The sequence below is a fragment of the Bos javanicus genome, chromosome 25, assembly GCF_032452875.1.
Source record: "Bos javanicus breed banteng chromosome 25, ARS-OSU_banteng_1.0, whole genome shotgun sequence".
Taxonomy (NCBI): Eukaryota; Metazoa; Chordata; class Mammalia; order Artiodactyla; family Bovidae; genus Bos; species Bos javanicus.
This window is the reverse complement of record NC_083892.1, coordinates 36,541,443-36,557,680: the sequence shown is the minus strand read 5'-3', so window position 1 is coordinate 36,557,680 and position 16,238 is coordinate 36,541,443. Positions and strand designations below refer to the sequence as shown.

The 16,238-nt window shown below is 40.9% G+C and overlaps 1 protein-coding gene and 1 pseudogene across 1 annotated transcript in view; one reads left to right on the top strand and one right to left on the bottom strand.

Moving 5' to 3' along the window:
- Positions 1 to 1,526: 1,526 nt before the first annotated feature.
- LOC133238932 (cytochrome P450 3A28) overlaps positions 1,527 to 16,238 on the top strand; it is a 38,645-nt gene continuing 23,933 nt past the window's right edge. Inside the window, exons 1-4 of the mRNA XM_061402594.1 lie at positions 1,527 to 1,936; positions 4,850 to 4,943; positions 6,783 to 6,835; positions 9,081 to 9,180. Coding sequence (XP_061258578.1) covers positions 1,866 to 1,936; positions 4,850 to 4,943; positions 6,783 to 6,835; positions 9,081 to 9,180 — 318 coding nt within the window. The 5' untranslated portion in view covers positions 1,527 to 1,865. The remainder of the gene's footprint in view (positions 1,937 to 4,849; positions 4,944 to 6,782; positions 6,836 to 9,080; positions 9,181 to 16,238) is intronic.
- Positions 4,231 to 4,326, bottom strand: LOC133238972 (small nucleolar RNA SNORA70; annotated as a pseudogene).

Below are 16,238 nucleotides of genomic sequence, written 5' to 3'. Positions count from 1 at the left end.
GTTTGGTGGTGCTGAATTCTCTCAGCTTTTGCTTGTCTGAAAAGCTTTTGATTTCTCCTTCATATTTGAATGAGATCCTTGCTGGGTAGAATAATCTGGGCTATAGGTTATTTTCTTTCATCACTTTAAGTATGTCTTGCCATTCCCTCCTGGCTTGAAGAGTTTCTATTGAAAGATCAGCTGTTATCCTTATGGGAATTCCCTTGTGTGTTATTTGTTGTTTTTCCCTTGCTGTCTAATTCAGAGCTTCTCAGGCCAAAGGGATACAGGATTTGATCAGAGTGAAGACAATGGACCAGTGTATATTTCAGATCCCCAGTCCAATTGTTTCTCCCATTAGAATGGGTGGGGTCACAGATGCCACTGACATCTACTCTGGCCCTCCTCCTTACTAACTCTTTGCTTCCCATTAATAATTTTCAATCTAATCAATGAAAGGTAAGCAACTGCTCTGCCCACCCCCTTTGCCCTGTAGAAAACCATCATGTCATCTTTATGGACTCCTATGTGTCTATATGCCACATCCCTAGTGGATAAGGAGGTTGGAGGTCCACTTGGTCATTGGCTGCTTTCTCCACTTCACTCTCCTCATACCCATTGATCTTGGACTTGTGGCCTTTCCAGGGAGAGGGGGTCATTCTTTGGTCAGGAATCTGTGTAACTGCTGTACACCGAAGACCCTGAATTGATGCCATCGGTGCAGCCATCACCATATGGTCCATGTCCTGCCTCTCCTCCTGGGCCCCTCTTGTCAACAGCATCCTGATGGATCCACTTGAATGTGCAGGGATGCTGGCCAAGGCCAGCCAGCTCCTCTTGTTGGGTTACTGATCCTGGGAGATGATGTGGTCACCAAACAGCCACAGAAAACAGATACACAGAGACCCAGGGTTCTTACTGCTGCTGCTGCTGCTGCTAAGTCGCTTCAGTAGTGTCCGACTCTGTGCGACCCCATAAACGGCAGCCCACCAGGCTCCCCCGTCCCTGGGATTCTCCAGGCAAGAACACTGGAGTGGGTTGCCATTTCCTTCTCCAGTGCATGAAAGTGAAAAGTCAAAGTGAAGTCGCTCAGTCATGTCCGACTCTTAGCAACCCTATGGACTGCAGCCTACACCAACTCAAGTCCACCAATTTTCTGACTCTCACTCTGCAGGAAACACTCTGCTACCAACCAGGAACACATGGTGACATTTACTCAGGCTATAACCAAGGTTTCAGTACGTTAAGGGGAATAGATGTGGAAATCAACAGTGGTTCTGGAGAATATTAGAACCATAATAGAATTGTGTGCAGGGGATACAGTTGCCCAGAAGAGGAAGTGGTTATTCCTGTTTAAGGAGGTTAGTTAGCAGAGTCTCAAAACCACGTTCTTTCTGAGCTGGAATTTGAAGGATGAGTCGATGCCTTATAGGGAAACAAGGATATCAAGTTTGAGGAAGGTGTTTGGGTAAAGATTTGTAGACATAGCTTGTTTGAATGATTTCAAGTATTAAAGTTCAGGCAGTTACAGAGATAAGGAGAGTTTAGAGGATATTTATCGCCAGTGGTTTTATTTGAGTTTTCCTAACCTTTGAACTTACTGATAGCACAGATTGAGTTGTTATTGAATTCCCAGAGAATATGAACACAAGGGAGGTCAAAGTGTAATGTCCATAATGCTTTCTCAACTATCAAGGCAGAAAGGGGCCTGCAGGTGGAGCCCAGGTATTCCTTCACTGGCTGAAGCTCCAGCCCCACCCACTTCCCAGCACATAAACATTTCATTGCTGCATTGAATCATCACAGAGTGTGAAAGGAAGCAAGTGAAGAGTAGCACACAGAGCTGACAAGAAACTCAGAGGAGGGAATCACAGCAGAAAGGGGCCATGGAGCTGATCCCAAGCTTTTCCATGGAAACCTGGGTTCTCCTAGCTACCAGCCTGGTGCTCCTCTATGTGTGAGTAACTGTAAAGTCTGATCTCCTCTGCAACCTTGGACTTGCATGGTATGAGGTCCCACTTTCCCTTTAGTGTTCTGAGGATTAGTTTATGGAGCAAAAGTAGCTTAAGTATGGGTGCTACCGACACCAATGGGGTTATTATGGATCTTAACTCAGTCTGTGAAGGAGCAGGCAACCAACCCTCGGCCCCAGCCCTGGCAGTTACCGTTACAGTCTTTTCTATGACTACAAAGACTCAGCCACAATGGAGCAACTAAGCATTCATGCAGAGAGTTTAGTGATTTTATTTGTTCCCAGGGATGATAGACTACTAATTTTCATAGACCCAGACTAATCAACCAGAATCCACCAGGGGAAGATTTAAAGAAACTAGTCCCTGTGCATTGGGGTACTCTCCCCTTCTCTAGTTCTGGGGATCCTGGAGACATAAAGTAACTTGGGATTTGTCTATTTTCACCTTCTTGGTTCAGTATCTGCTGTAAAGAGTGTTGAAGGAATGGCCCCTGTGTCACTCAAGGAGTTCCTGCTCCCTTCCTTCCCTCCCCAGATGTCATTTACACAAGGCACCTGGTCACCCAGAGCTGAAGATTGATCACCCTTCAGATCAGCTCTTCCCCTTTTTATATGCCCTTCCTGTGGCACTCCCTGCCAAGACTCAATTCCCTCAACCTGCACTATGCAGAACTACCTACCCCCAAGTGAGAAATCTTTAGTGGAGAGGAGACTTGGCAGAAACCTTGAAATTATATTCATTTCTTTCAGCTATTCCTCCCCTCTCTGAGAGCTTTAACATCAGCATAAATTTGAGAGTTTATGTAACACATTGAAAGTGCAGAAGGAAAATTGATTTGCTCTTGTTGTGATGGCAAAGGAAGGAACTGGGGTAGGAATAGCTCGTCATCCCCATTTGGAGAGTAAGTGTCTGCACCTCCACTACCTGCCCTGGAGGACAGATCCAAACATCCAGGTGGGCTTGGCCAAGGCGCATCTGCTGCACCTTCAAGCACAGTTTCCTTCGGGCAATTTTGGGTTTACTTTATCACATTTATTACCACATTATCATATCAGATCTGGTGGATTTGAACAGAATATTTGGAACTGGTAAGCCCTTAAATGGTAAACTTCATAAAGAAATTAAATATTCTGGAATATTTTCTGTTTATTTATTCTGTGTTGCACAATACCTCTTTTCTTCACTGCAGGAAAGTACCTGAAGTTTGGAAGGCCCACTTTTAGCTAAAAGTGCTTGGAGGGGAATGTTGAACCATTTATACACAGCACGATTTTCAGTCATACCTTTCTAATTTGCCTCTACAGAGTTAGCCTGGGAGGCCTAGCAAACTTGAACATTAAAACCATTTCAGCAACTTTTCCCCTCAACCCCTCTTGTCCTCCACTCTGCCAGTTCTCAGAAACACCAGATTGAGAAGACCTGCAAGATTTCACACCCCATGTTGTGAGATTCCACACAGGACACATGAAGATGAGTTTCAGCTCTACCAGCCATAGAAAGCGCCAGGCTTTATGGCTTTTTGAGAGTTGATGCACAGAGAAGGTAAACAAACCAATCTGTGATTGAGCATCTCAAAACAAAAGCCCCCCAGAAAAGAGTGTACCTTGCACTGAAGTTTATAGGTGAGTGTCACAGGTTGGAGGGCCAGATACCATTTGAGTAAGAATGGTCTGGAAATGGATCCTTTATTCATTGTTTCACTTGTACAGTTCTATTCAGTGACAGTAAAGTCAGTCAGCCTTGTCTGTAGGGCATGTCCACCAAATTGCCTGACAATAGAGACTTGAGCACAGCTGAAAGTTGCTTATATTTCCATGATGCCAATGGAAGTCTTGACAAGTTTGTCCTTTTTTAAAAAATAAGACAGTAGGATTTGTTGATGGGTATGAATAAGGAGGGGACAGCACAAAGACTCTGATGAGTGCAGGGCCTGTCGTTTATCCAGAGGGCCAGGATTAGGGATGTGTTTGACCTCACAGCCATCTTGGATGAACTGCTTTTCTGCTACCATATTTTCATATTCATCTGTAGTTAACTTAGGGAAAAAAACCCACTTCTTGGAGATCTGGATCTTCTGGTGACCAGTGAACTTTAATTTGGCCCTGCGGAGGGCCTCAATCACATGCTCCTTGCCCTGCAGCTTGGTGTGTATGGGCACTATGACTCGGCCAATGTGAACCCTTGCCACCGTGCCCTGGGGCTTTCCAAGACACGATGCATACCTGTCTGGAGCTTAGACTGGGGCCAGCATGTCAGTCATGAAATGTCCACTGGAAAAGTCTGGCTCCAAGGTCCCTTAGGGCAACCAGGCTGGTACACTCCCAAGGAAGCCGCTGTTTACAGCCATTGCACAGGCACAGTTTGTATTTTACAGAAATAAGAACACTGTTATTCTCTAAGACTTAATTGTGAAGATAGATTTAAGAAGAATTGAATCCTAAAATGTGGTCAGGACATAGGGGGAAAGAAAAGCATAAAAATCTCCATGCAAATTTTAAGAACTATGCCACAATGGGCTCACAGTAAGTGTGATGTTGTGGATGAATTTAAGCAAAATCTCATTATTGAAATGCATAAATTTCCACTTCCTACCTAGAATGAAACTCTGCAAATCATCTAAAAGTCAAGTTACTAAATTTATCAAGTATCCACTCTAGGATTAGAACCATGAAGACTTCAGCTGCTTTTAGCTAATCACCATTACCGTTTACAGGTTGTAAGAAGTGGTGGGCGAGGATAAGAGGAGTGAAAGTAATATCACTTTTGGAGTTGCTGATATTATTATCACCTACATGCTACCTCCCTATTTTGACGATTCCAGTTCTCAGTCAGTGACTGACCAGCTCCAGGACTTATTCCACAATTCCTGTGATCTGGTTTTCTTTTTCCCTTTATAGATATGGGACTTATTCATATGGACTTTTTAAGAAGCTGGGGATTCCTGGGCCAAGACCTGTGCCCTATTTTGGAAGTATTATGGCTTACCACAAGGTACGTGTTATTTAAACTCCCTCTTTTGACTCTCGTGGCTGCAAACTCAGCTGAGTTCCATAGTAACACTGTCCCTCCTCAGAAGGAAGTTCTGAGGCTTTATACTTTCCGGAAGTGATATCATGTGCCCCACCTAGCACATGGCCAAGTGTACCACACACCTCTCTTTTTAGCTGTCAGGATCCTCATATTTTGTCTCAGTCAGATATACAGGTTCTTCGGCTGATTCAGCAGAAGACCCGATGTTCCATCTTGTGCAGACTTTGAAGAGTTTGCATCCTGCCAGGTGAGGTTTCCCATTACGACGCAGGCTTCACTGTATCAGGAGGAGGGCTTGAACAAGGTGCCCAGGTGACTCATTAGGCTGCATGCACTAGAGTCAGAACTTTCCTAATGGTCGCAGAAGCTCTGGGTTGCATTTTTTTCTTCCTCCTCGATTCTTTGGTAACTTCAGTTTTTCAGGCAACCTGTGTATTCAGTGGGGCTTCTCTGGTGGCTCTGATGGTGAAAAAAAAAAAAATTCATTAGCAGGTAATTTGCACATACTTGAATTATCTGGTAATTCCTGCAGTTATCTCCCTGGCTCTCCTCTACTTTTGCTAGCCCTGATGTCTTCTGCAGTTAGAGGAATGTAACAAGAGCCTTTTGCTTTACCTCTGTGTATCCAAAGGAAGCACTTTTGGGGTATATCTGAGCCATGAGTAGGTTTAACAGAGACAAGATGGTGGTTTTCTAGTTACTTCAGATATTTAACCACGAAATATATTATGGAGTTTTTTTTTTTTTTTTGAAAAAAGAAAAAGACAGAATCACATATATAAAATCACTAGAAAGTATATGACTTGACAAAATTATTGAAATTTAGTTTAACTCAATGGAATATACTAGGTAGTACATGGATTGTGAATTCTAACTGAGCCTTGATATTAACTGAAGGTCGTGAGCTATGTACAGATGTCCAGGGGCAGAGCTCTGTTGCAGGCTATTCTCTGCCTCAGATTTACTTTCCTGCAGACAAGAGGCTTGTTTCTCAGATACTGATTCTCCAAACAGAGGCCTTCATTGTCTCATTACTGCCTAAGAACTCTTGAAATTTTCTCCTTCTAAAAAAGCAATAATTTATATTCTATCTTTCCCAATGACTCCTTAGTAGATGTACTCCATACCCAATGTTTCTGAAATCTTCATTTCCATAGTTAAACCATCAAACATCACAGCAGAAACTTAATGACAGAAAGGTGGCTTTTTTTTTTAGTTGCAGAAGGGAAAATTCAGGGCAGGTTGTTTCGTTGGTGTTGTCATTTTTGTAACTGTGACCTCTCCCCATCTTTTCTGTGTTAGCTGGAAACTAGAAGGCAAGTCCACTTGTCATTTGTTCATTCGCTCACTTATTTTCTCACTCAACACACATGCCTTAGAGTTATTTAAATGTGCTGGATGAAAAAGGTTACTGGTGTCTTTAACGTGTAATTCTGCCAAAACTCTAGAGAGGGCTCATGAGATAAATGAAAAGTATGCTTAACTAGGAGATGCAAGTGTGTACAGGCCACTCTAACTTTCCCTCAGCTTCAGTTTTCTCACTAAAGACAAGGAGGTACTTAGTATTCACAGGCAAGTTAAGCAATTAGTATCTATAGTAGTTAGAGAAGATGCAAGAGTTATTTTGATTTCTGTTTCCAATATCCACTCTATTTCCTCTGAGACATCTCTGAATAAGAACTTCCCTCCAACTACCCATGAAAACAGTAAGCCTTATTAAATGTTTCAAACATTTTTATCCCCTAAGAGGTAGGTTTCAGTACATTTAGATTAATAATCAAATTTTGTTTCTTTTTGCAGGGTATTCCAGAGTTTGACAATCAGTGTTTTAAAAAGTATGGGAAAATGTGGGGGTGAGTTTTCTGGAAGCTTCCATTGAATAAACTTGTTATAATGAGGCACCTCCTGTGGTGTGGGGGAGAGGCTCAGTCCCGAGCCTCTTGGGATAAATTCATTTATTTTAAAGCTTTTGGAGGTTTGTTCTACCAGGGATCCCAGATGTCACCAGGTCCATAGGCTGAATCAGGTCTGGAGAATCACAGGTCATCACTTTTCTCCAGACTTTGAGGCCCAGAGACTCCTAGCAGCACTTTCTGTCCAGTATCTCACTCTTCTCCCCTTTTATATTTTCCTTTCTAATGTGACCTTTAATTGCATAATATGCATTATTCCAAAACATTCTAATATATGTCCATAGATGCATTTTATAACCCTTTTCTTTAGGATTCACTTTAAATTGAAAGACAGAATCTTTTTTTTTAATTTTGGATTTAATATGTTCTCTTGGGAAAAGAGCTGGAGGTTACAGGTAATAAGAACGGGAAGCCATTTCTGCTCGTCTTTTTCCTTTCTGTACAAGTATGGAGGGTATTTTTGTTTTGTTTTTAATTTTCAGCCAAGACGTTCCAATAGAATTGCAGTTATTGTTTTATCTAGTATTTTTCTCTGACTTTGAAGAGATGTGGGGTATATCTAAGCCAGAGTGTGTCACATGGGCTGACATACTTTAGGATCTGTTGGAGGTTTGGTGAGAGCAGCAGGAGAGGTGTCATTGGTGCTTCTCTGCCAAAAGCAAGTTGAAGAAGGCCCTCCCTCTCTGGACCTCTTCATCTTCTCTGATCAGGTCCTCAGAAACCATAGGGCCCTACTGAGTTGCCATGACGCTGAAGGGTAATGTGATTGAATGAGAAGAATACATAGCACTGGATCACCACGGTTGCCCCTTCAACATTTACTGCCTGTGAGCTCCGGGTGGAGTCACTTTTTCACGGTAGATCCCAGTTCTCTTTCTAGAAAAATTGTTCTCATGCTTGGATTTAAATGAGGACCACCTGGGAGAGCTTGTTATAAATACAGACTTTGACCCCCATCATCAGTACACCAAATCAATACGATCTGGGGTGGGGCCCAGGAATCTGAGCTGTAACTGGTAGTGAAAGAAATACTAAGGCTGGAGTGACATCAAGAATATAAAGGGTCACCCAAAACACTAGCCCTTCTCCACCCAGGTGTTGTTTAAAAAGCATGATGGGAAGAAGGGAATCATCCAAGTAATATGGTCAGTCAGGTGGAAGAGCTGATTAAGTGCCTCCTCAATCCCTCCTGTCACTGCTTCAGCACTAAATGCTCTTAACACCCACTTAGACCCTCTGGGTTTTAGAATGGTTTTTGGAAATGGGCAGAAAAAAGTGCAGTGGTTCTCAGCGATTTTTACATGTGACCACAAAACCATTCGAAATTCATCTGTGAAGTCAGGAATAGGAGACTTGTAGAAAATCTTCCAATTTGTTCTAGCCATTGCAAATGATTGATAGTGGGGGGGGGGGGGAAATGCCAGAAGATAGTGTAAATAACTCAGAGTGAACCTCATGCCAGTGGCCCATTCCCATGAACAGGCATCCTGACAGTCAGGACATCAGGCCAAATTGGGACGTGTCATATCTGAGGAGTCAGCTTTGTGTGGTAGGTGGGTCAAACGTGGGCCTGCCGAGCTGCTGATAGGTATCACCTACATGGAGCCTGAGGCCCACGGTACCCATGCAGAAGAATAAATATAAGTAATGAGAAGAAAATTTTTTATTTTTTTAAATTAATTAAAAATTAATAATTTCCTTTAAAGTAAACTATAAAGTAAGCAAATTTTAGAGAATAGAAAAATCTTTTACAATTCTATTATCATTTGTGGAGCATTCCAAATCTTTCTGTTTGCAGACAATTGTCACATATTTATGGTCAGTGTATCTACAAGTTTCATGTGCCTTTTTCATGCTTTTGATATATCTTCAAAAATTAGTGGGTAGGCTCTCCCTAATTAATTGTTTTTTCATTCTTAGACAATTTTCTTGGCTTATTTACTAAGCTAACTTCCTCACTGATACTGAAATACTTTAAACCTAGAAAAGTTATGAGAATAGTATAGGAAATACCCACGTACATAACACTTAGACCAAACAAGTGTTCTAATGTTATTTCTAACCACAATTTCTAGGAGTAAGGACTATCTATAATAATATCAGAATGATAGTCTGGACTTACAGTGTGGCTCCAGTTGGGGAATCTGTATCAATAAATTTAATTAGATCTCCTTTCCTTACACAGGTTTTATGAAGGTCGACAACCTATGTTGGCTATCACAGATCCTGATATAATCAAAACAGTACTAGTGAAAGAATGTTATTCTGTCTTCACAAACCGGAGGGTAAGCATCCATTTCTTTAAATTTTATTTGCTTATTAAATGTTTATTCTGTAATAATTTTAAGTATACAAGATGCTGTCAAGAGAAAAAATACAGGAAGGTGCTATGCTCTATACCCTTCATCCTGTTTCCCTTGATGGTTAGTACTTGCACAATTAGAGTACATCAGAGCAGGAAGTTGACACTGATACTATCCACAGTGCTTATGCAGATTTCATCAGTTTTATGTGAATTCATTTGATGAGAGGGAGGGTGTCTGTGTGTGTGTTGCTCTATGGAAATTTATCATACAGGCAGATTTGTGTAACCACCACCTCAATAAATGTACAGAAACCTTCTATCCCCATAAGCTCCCTCCATGTGTATGTGTGTGCTCGGTTCTGTCCAACTCTTTGTGACCCCAGGGGCTGTAGGCCGCGGAATAGAACCTTCCCGGCAAAAGTACTGGAGTGAGTTGTCATTTGCTCCTGCAGGGGTTCTTCCTGACCCAGTGATTGAACCCTCATCTCTTATGTCTCCTGCATTCTCAGGCAGATTCTGTACTATGCCACGTCAGATTCCCAAGGTTTCCTCTTTAACTATTCATTTATAGCCACAGTGAGTGGCTTGTCTTTTCCTCTTATCAGGGTCTTAGAAGAGCAAAAAATTTTATTTTCATGAGGTCAATGTATTCCTTTATTTATTTATTCTGTTTTTCTCTTTGTTTGAGTCTGCTGTTGTAACTGTTGCATTTTTTAGTTCATTTATCATTCTATTCTAAAGTTTCAAATTTTGTACATTTTACATTTAATCTCTCTTTGGTGAACATCTCATTTCATTTTTGTACTTGGAAAATGTGGGTATATAGTTATCCTTTGGGCTTCCCGGGTGGTGCTAGTGATACAGAACCTACCTGCCAATACAGAAGACATAAGAGGCAGGAGTTCGATCCCTGGTTCGGGAAGATTCTCTGGAAGAGAGCCTGGAAACCCACTCCAGTATTCTTGCCTAGAGAATCCCATGGACAGAGGAGCCTGGCGGGCTAAAGCCTATAGGGTCTCAAACAGTCAGACATGACCGAAGCGACTCAGCACACATAGCACACATGTTGTGTTTCCTGTAGCTCTGAATTTCTTTAGAACAATTATTTTGAATTCCTTTTCAGGCAATTCGTAGATGTTCATTTCTTTGGGATGACTTACTGGACAGTTATTATCTTCCTTTGGTTGTATCGTGTTTCCTTGATTCTTGGTGATCTCTTATCTTTCAATGGTGTCTGTCTTTGGAGAAGCAGTTACTCTTTCTAGGCTTAATCAACTCAGTTTGATAAGGAAGACCTTTACTCTTGATGGGACACACTGAAGTGTGCTGAAGCCATCAGTCTAGTGGCATTGGGTGCCAAGTGTGGGGGGTGGGGGGTGGTGGGTCCAATTCCAAGGGAAAATGATTGGCTCTGGCAGCTGGGTCCAGAACACCACCAACTACATGATATTTGACACCAATAACTGGAGAGTCCGAGGTGGCTCTGGGATGGTTGAGGTCTTCAGCAGCACACCCAAGTCCAATGTTAAGGGACCAGGGCAAGCAGAGTGGTAGCCAGAATTGGGGGGCATGCTCATCTGTGTGAGCTGACTACAGGCACATGCCCAGCATGAGGACTGGGGTCAGTGGCTGGGACTGGGTCAAGTGTGGGTACAGAAGCAGCTTCGAGTGCTGGGAAGTCAGTGTGCACTCATGTAGCCGCAGGGACGAGCTACACGCACATGTGGCATTGTCGACCAGTGACAGGAGTCAAGACTGGCTCCAGGCACCTGAGCAGCTACTCGCTTGTTGGTGTGGGTCCTGGATCTCAGGACATCACTGGCTGGAGCAGCTCTGTTGGGGGCGGAGGGATAAGACAGGACTCAGGCCATTGGAGTCTGCTAATGTAGAACCTTGGGGAGCAATCAGCAGCAAAATTGTCAGGGGTCTTCAGTGACTGTGCTGGCAGTTGGTTTCCTCATAGTAAAGGTTCTGGGGGTTTTTTGCAGAGCAGGATACAGAGAACCCCAGTCACTCCTGCTGTGTGGTTGGCATTGACAGCCCCTACCCTTCTTTCTTTGCTCCTAGTTGTCTCTGGATATCTCAGCTTTGCTAGTCTCTGGGTGGGGTGAATCCAAAGCAGGTCATTTGTGCAGTGTTCTGAAAGGCTGAGGAAACTAATAACTCACCCTGCTGTCCTCTTTCCAGGAGAACTGTTTCAGGCTGGGGAGGTTCCTTTTGGCACTGAGCAGTCTGGCCTTGGGGACAGGATGATGCAGGCAAAATGAAGCAATTTTCTTTACCAGTTTGTGGGTTATTCTCAAGTTTTTTTCACTGCTATGTTGCTGAAGCTTCTGGACTCCTGAGGTCTCTTAGACCTGTTTTCATTTATTTAGCACTGTTATTTGTGGGGTGAGAGAAACTGGAGTCTCCTCTGCCATCTTGGTGACATCACTCCAGATTTCATCATTAATGTGCTTTTAGCTATAGGATTTTTGTGTGTGTGTAGAATGCTCTTTATCATGTTGTGTAAGTTTTCTTCTCTACCTAGTTTATGAATTTCTATCATGAATGGGTGTTGGAAGTGTCCATTTTAAAACAGAGTATTTGGAATACAGAAAAATGTCTCAAGCAATTTGGCTTGATAAGCTTGTCCCAAGCTGAGAAACAGAATTATATCTTTCCTTTTCCTTCTATTCCTGGGGGGAAAACAGAAGAAAAAAGTATTTTCGTACAATTGTAACATTTCTTCAGAATAGCAAATAGACTCCTTATTTTTGATGTATTCTATTTTTTTTTTAACTTTACAATATTGTATTGGTTTTGCCATATATAAAAATGAATCCACCACAGGTATACATGTGTTCCCCATCCTGAACCCTCCTCCCACCTCCCTCCCCATACCATCCCTCTGGGTCGTCGCAGTGCACCAGCCCCAACCATCCAGTATCGTGCATCGAACCTGGACTGGTGACTTATTTCATATATGATATTATACATATTTCAATGCCATTCTCCCAAATCATCCCACCCTCTCCCTCTCCCACAGAGTCCCAAAGACTTTTCTATACATCAGTGTCTCTTTTGCTGTCTCATATACAGGGTTATTGTTACTATCTTTCTAAATTCCATATATGTGCATTAGTATACTGTATTGGTGTTTTTCTTTCTGGCTTACTTCACTCTGTATAATAGGCTCCAGTTTCATCCACCTCATTAGAATTGATTCAAATGTATTCTTTTTAATGGCTGAGTAATACTCCATTGTGTATATGTACCACAGCTTTCTTATCCATTCATCTGCTGATGGACATCTAGGTTGCTTCCATGTCCTGGCTATTATAAACAGTGCTGCGATGAACATTGGGGTACACATGTCTCTTTCAATTCTGGTTTCCTCCGTGTGTATGCCCAGCAGTGGGATTGCTGGGTCATAAGGCAGTTCTATTCCCAGTTTTTTAAGGAATCTCCACACTGTTCTCCATAGTGGCTGTACTAGTTTGCATTCCCACCAACAGTGTAAGAGGGTTCCCTTTTCTCCACACCCTCTCCAGCATTTATTGCTTGTACTTTTGGATCGCAGCCATTCTGACTGGTGTGAAATGGTACCTCATAGTGGTTTTGATTTGCATTTCTCTGATAATGAGTGATGTTGAGCATCTTTTCATGTGTTTGTTAGCCATCTGTATGTCTTCTTTGGAGAAATGTCTATTTAGTTCTTTGGCCCATTTTTTGATTGGGTCATTTATTTTTCTGGAATTGAGCTGTAGGAGTTGCTTGTATATTTTTGAGATTAGTTGTTTGTCAGTTGCTTCATTTGCTATTATTTTCTCCCATTCTGAAGTCTGTCTTTTCACCTCGCCTATAGTTTCCTTTGATGTGCAGAAGCTTTTAAGTTTAATTAGGTCCCATTTGTCTATTTTTGCTTTTATTTCCAATATTCTGGGAGGTGGGTCATAGAGGATCCTGCTGTGATGTATGTCGGAGAGTGTTTTGCCTATGTTCTCCTCTAGGAGTTTTATAGTTTCTGGTCTTACGTTGAGATCTTTAATCCATTTTGAGTTTATTTTTGTGTATGGTGTTAGAAAGTGTTCTAGTTTCATTCTTTTGCAAGTGGTTGACCAGTTTTCCCAGCACCACTTGTTAAAGAGATTGTCTTTAATCCATTGTATATTCTTGCCTCCTTTGTCAAAGATAAGGTGTCCATATGTGCGTGGATTTATCTCTGGGCTTTCTATTTTGTTCCATTGATCTATATTTCTGTGTTTGTGCCAGTACCATACTGTCTTGATGACTGTGGCTTTGTAGTAGAGCCTGAAGTCAGGCAAATTAATTCCTCCAGTTCCATTTTTCTTCCTCAAAATAGCTTTGGCTATTCGAGGTTTTTTGTATTTCCATACAAACTGTGAAATTATTTGTTCTAGCTCTGTGAAGAATACCATTGGTAGCTTGATAGGGATTGCATTGAATCTATAAATTGCTTTGGGTAGTATACTCATTTTCACTATATTGATTCTTCCAATCCATGAACATGGTGTATTTCTCCATCTATCAGTGTCCTCTTTGATTTCTTTCACCAGTGTTTTATAGTTTTCTATATATAGGTCTTTAGTTTCTTTAGGTAGATATATTCGTAAGTATTTTATTCTTTCCGTTGCAATGGTGAATGGAATTGTTTCCTTAATTTCTCTTTCTATTTTCTCATTAGTGTATAGGAATGCAAGAGATTTCTGTGTGTTGATTTTATATCCTGCAACTTTACTATATTCATTGATTAGTTCTAGTAATTTTCTGGTGAAGTCTTTAGGGTTTTCTATGTAGAGGATCCTGTCATCTGCAAACAGTGAGAGTTTTACTTCTTCTTTTCCAATTTGGATTCCTTTTATTTCTTTTTCTGCTCTGATTGCTGTGGCCAAAACTTCCAAAACTATGTTGAATAGTAATGGTGAAAGTGGGCACCCTTGTCTTGTTCCTGACTTTAGAGGAAATGCTTTCAATTTTTCACCATTGAGGATAATGTTTGCTGTGGGTTTGTCATATATAGCTTTTATTATGTTGAGGTATGTTCCTTCTATTCCTGCTTTCTGGGGAGTTTTTTATCATAAATGGATGTTGAATTTTGTCAAAGGCTTTCTCTGCATCTATTGAGATAATCATATGGTTTTTATTTTTCAATTTGTTAATGTGGTGTATTACATTGATTGATTTGCAGATATTGAAGAATCCTTGCATCCCTGGGATAAAGCCCACTTGGTCATGGTGTATGATCTTTTTAATGTGTTGTTGGATTCTGATTGCTAAAATTTTGTTAAGGATTTTTGCATCTATGTTCATCAGTGATATTGGCCTGTAGTTTTCTTTTTTTGTAGCATCTTTGTCAGGTTTTGGTATTAGGGTGATGGTGGCCTCGTAGAATGAGTTTGGAAGTTTACCTTCCTCTGCAATTTTCTGGAAGAGTTTGAGCAGGATAGGTGTTAGCTCTTCTCTAAATTTTTGGTAGAATTCAGCTGTGAAGCCATCTGGACCTGGGCTTTTGTTTGCTGGAAGATTTCTGATTACAGTTTCAATTTCCATGCTTGTGATGGGTCTGTTAAGATTTTCTATTTCTTCCTGGTCCAGTTTTGGAAAGTTGTACTTCTCTAAGAATTTGTCCATTTCTTCCATGTTGTCCATTTTATTGGCATATAATTGCTGATAGTAGTCTCTTATGATCCTTTGTATTTCTGTGTTGTCTGTTGTGATCTCTCCATTTTCATTTCTAATTTTATTGATTTGATTTTTCTCCCTTTGTTTCTTGATGAGTCTGGCTAATGGTTTGTCAGTTTTATTTATCCTTTCAAAGAACCAGCTTTTGGCTTTGTTGATTTTTGCTATGGTCTCTTTTGTTTCTTTTGCATTTATTTCTGCCCTAATTTTTAAGATTTCTTTCCTTCTACTAACCCTGGGATTCTTCATTTCTTCCTTTTCTAGTTGCTTTAGGTGTAGAGTTAGGTTATTTATTTGACTTTTTTCTTGTTTCTTGAGGTATGTCTGTATTGCTATGAACTTTCCCCTTAGGACTGCTTTTACAGTGTCCCATAGGTTTTGGGTTGTTGTGTTTTCATTTTCATTCTTTTCTATGCAAATTTTGATTTCTTTTTTTATTTCTTCTGTGATTTGTTGGTTATTCAGCAGCGTGTTGTTCAGCCTCCATATGTTGGCATTTTGAATAGTTTTTCTCCTGTAATTGAGATCTAATCTTACTGCATTGTGGTCAGAAAAGACGCTTGGAATGATTTCAATTTTTTTGAATTTACCAAGGCAAGATTTATGGCCCAGGATGTGATCTAACCTGGAGAAGGTTCCGTGTGCGCTTGAGGAAAAGGTGAAATTCATTGTTTTTGGATGAAATGTCCTATAGATATCAATTAGGTCTAGCTGGTCTATTTTATCGTTTAAGGTTTGTGTTTCCTTGTTAATTTTCTGTTTAGTTGATCTATCCATAGTTGTGAGTGGGGTATTAAAGTCTCCCACTATTATTGTGTTATTGTTAATTTCTCCTTTCATACTTGTTAGCATTTGTCTTATATATTGCGGTGCTCCTATGTTGGGTGCATATATATTTACAATTGTTATATCTTCTTCTTGGATTGATCCTTTGATCATTATGTAGTGACCTTCTTTGTCTCTTTTCACAGCCTTTGTTTTAAAGTCTATTTTATCTGATATGAGTATTGCTAATCCTGCTTTCTTTTGGTCTCTATTTGCATGGAAAATCTTTTTCCAGCCCTTCACTTTCAGTCTGTATGTGTCCCCCGTTTTGAGGTGGGTCTCTTGTAGACAACATATGTAGGGGTCTTGTTTTTGTATCCATTCAGCCAGTCTTTGTCTTTTGGTTGGCGCATTCAACCCATTTATGTTTAAGGTAATTATTGATAAGTATGATCCGGTTGCCATTTACGTTATTGTTTTGGGTTCGAATTTATACACCCTTTTTGTGTTTCCTGTCTAGAGAATATCCTTTAGTATTTGTTGGAGAGCTGGTTTGGTGGTGCTGAATTCTCTCAGCTTTTGCTTGTC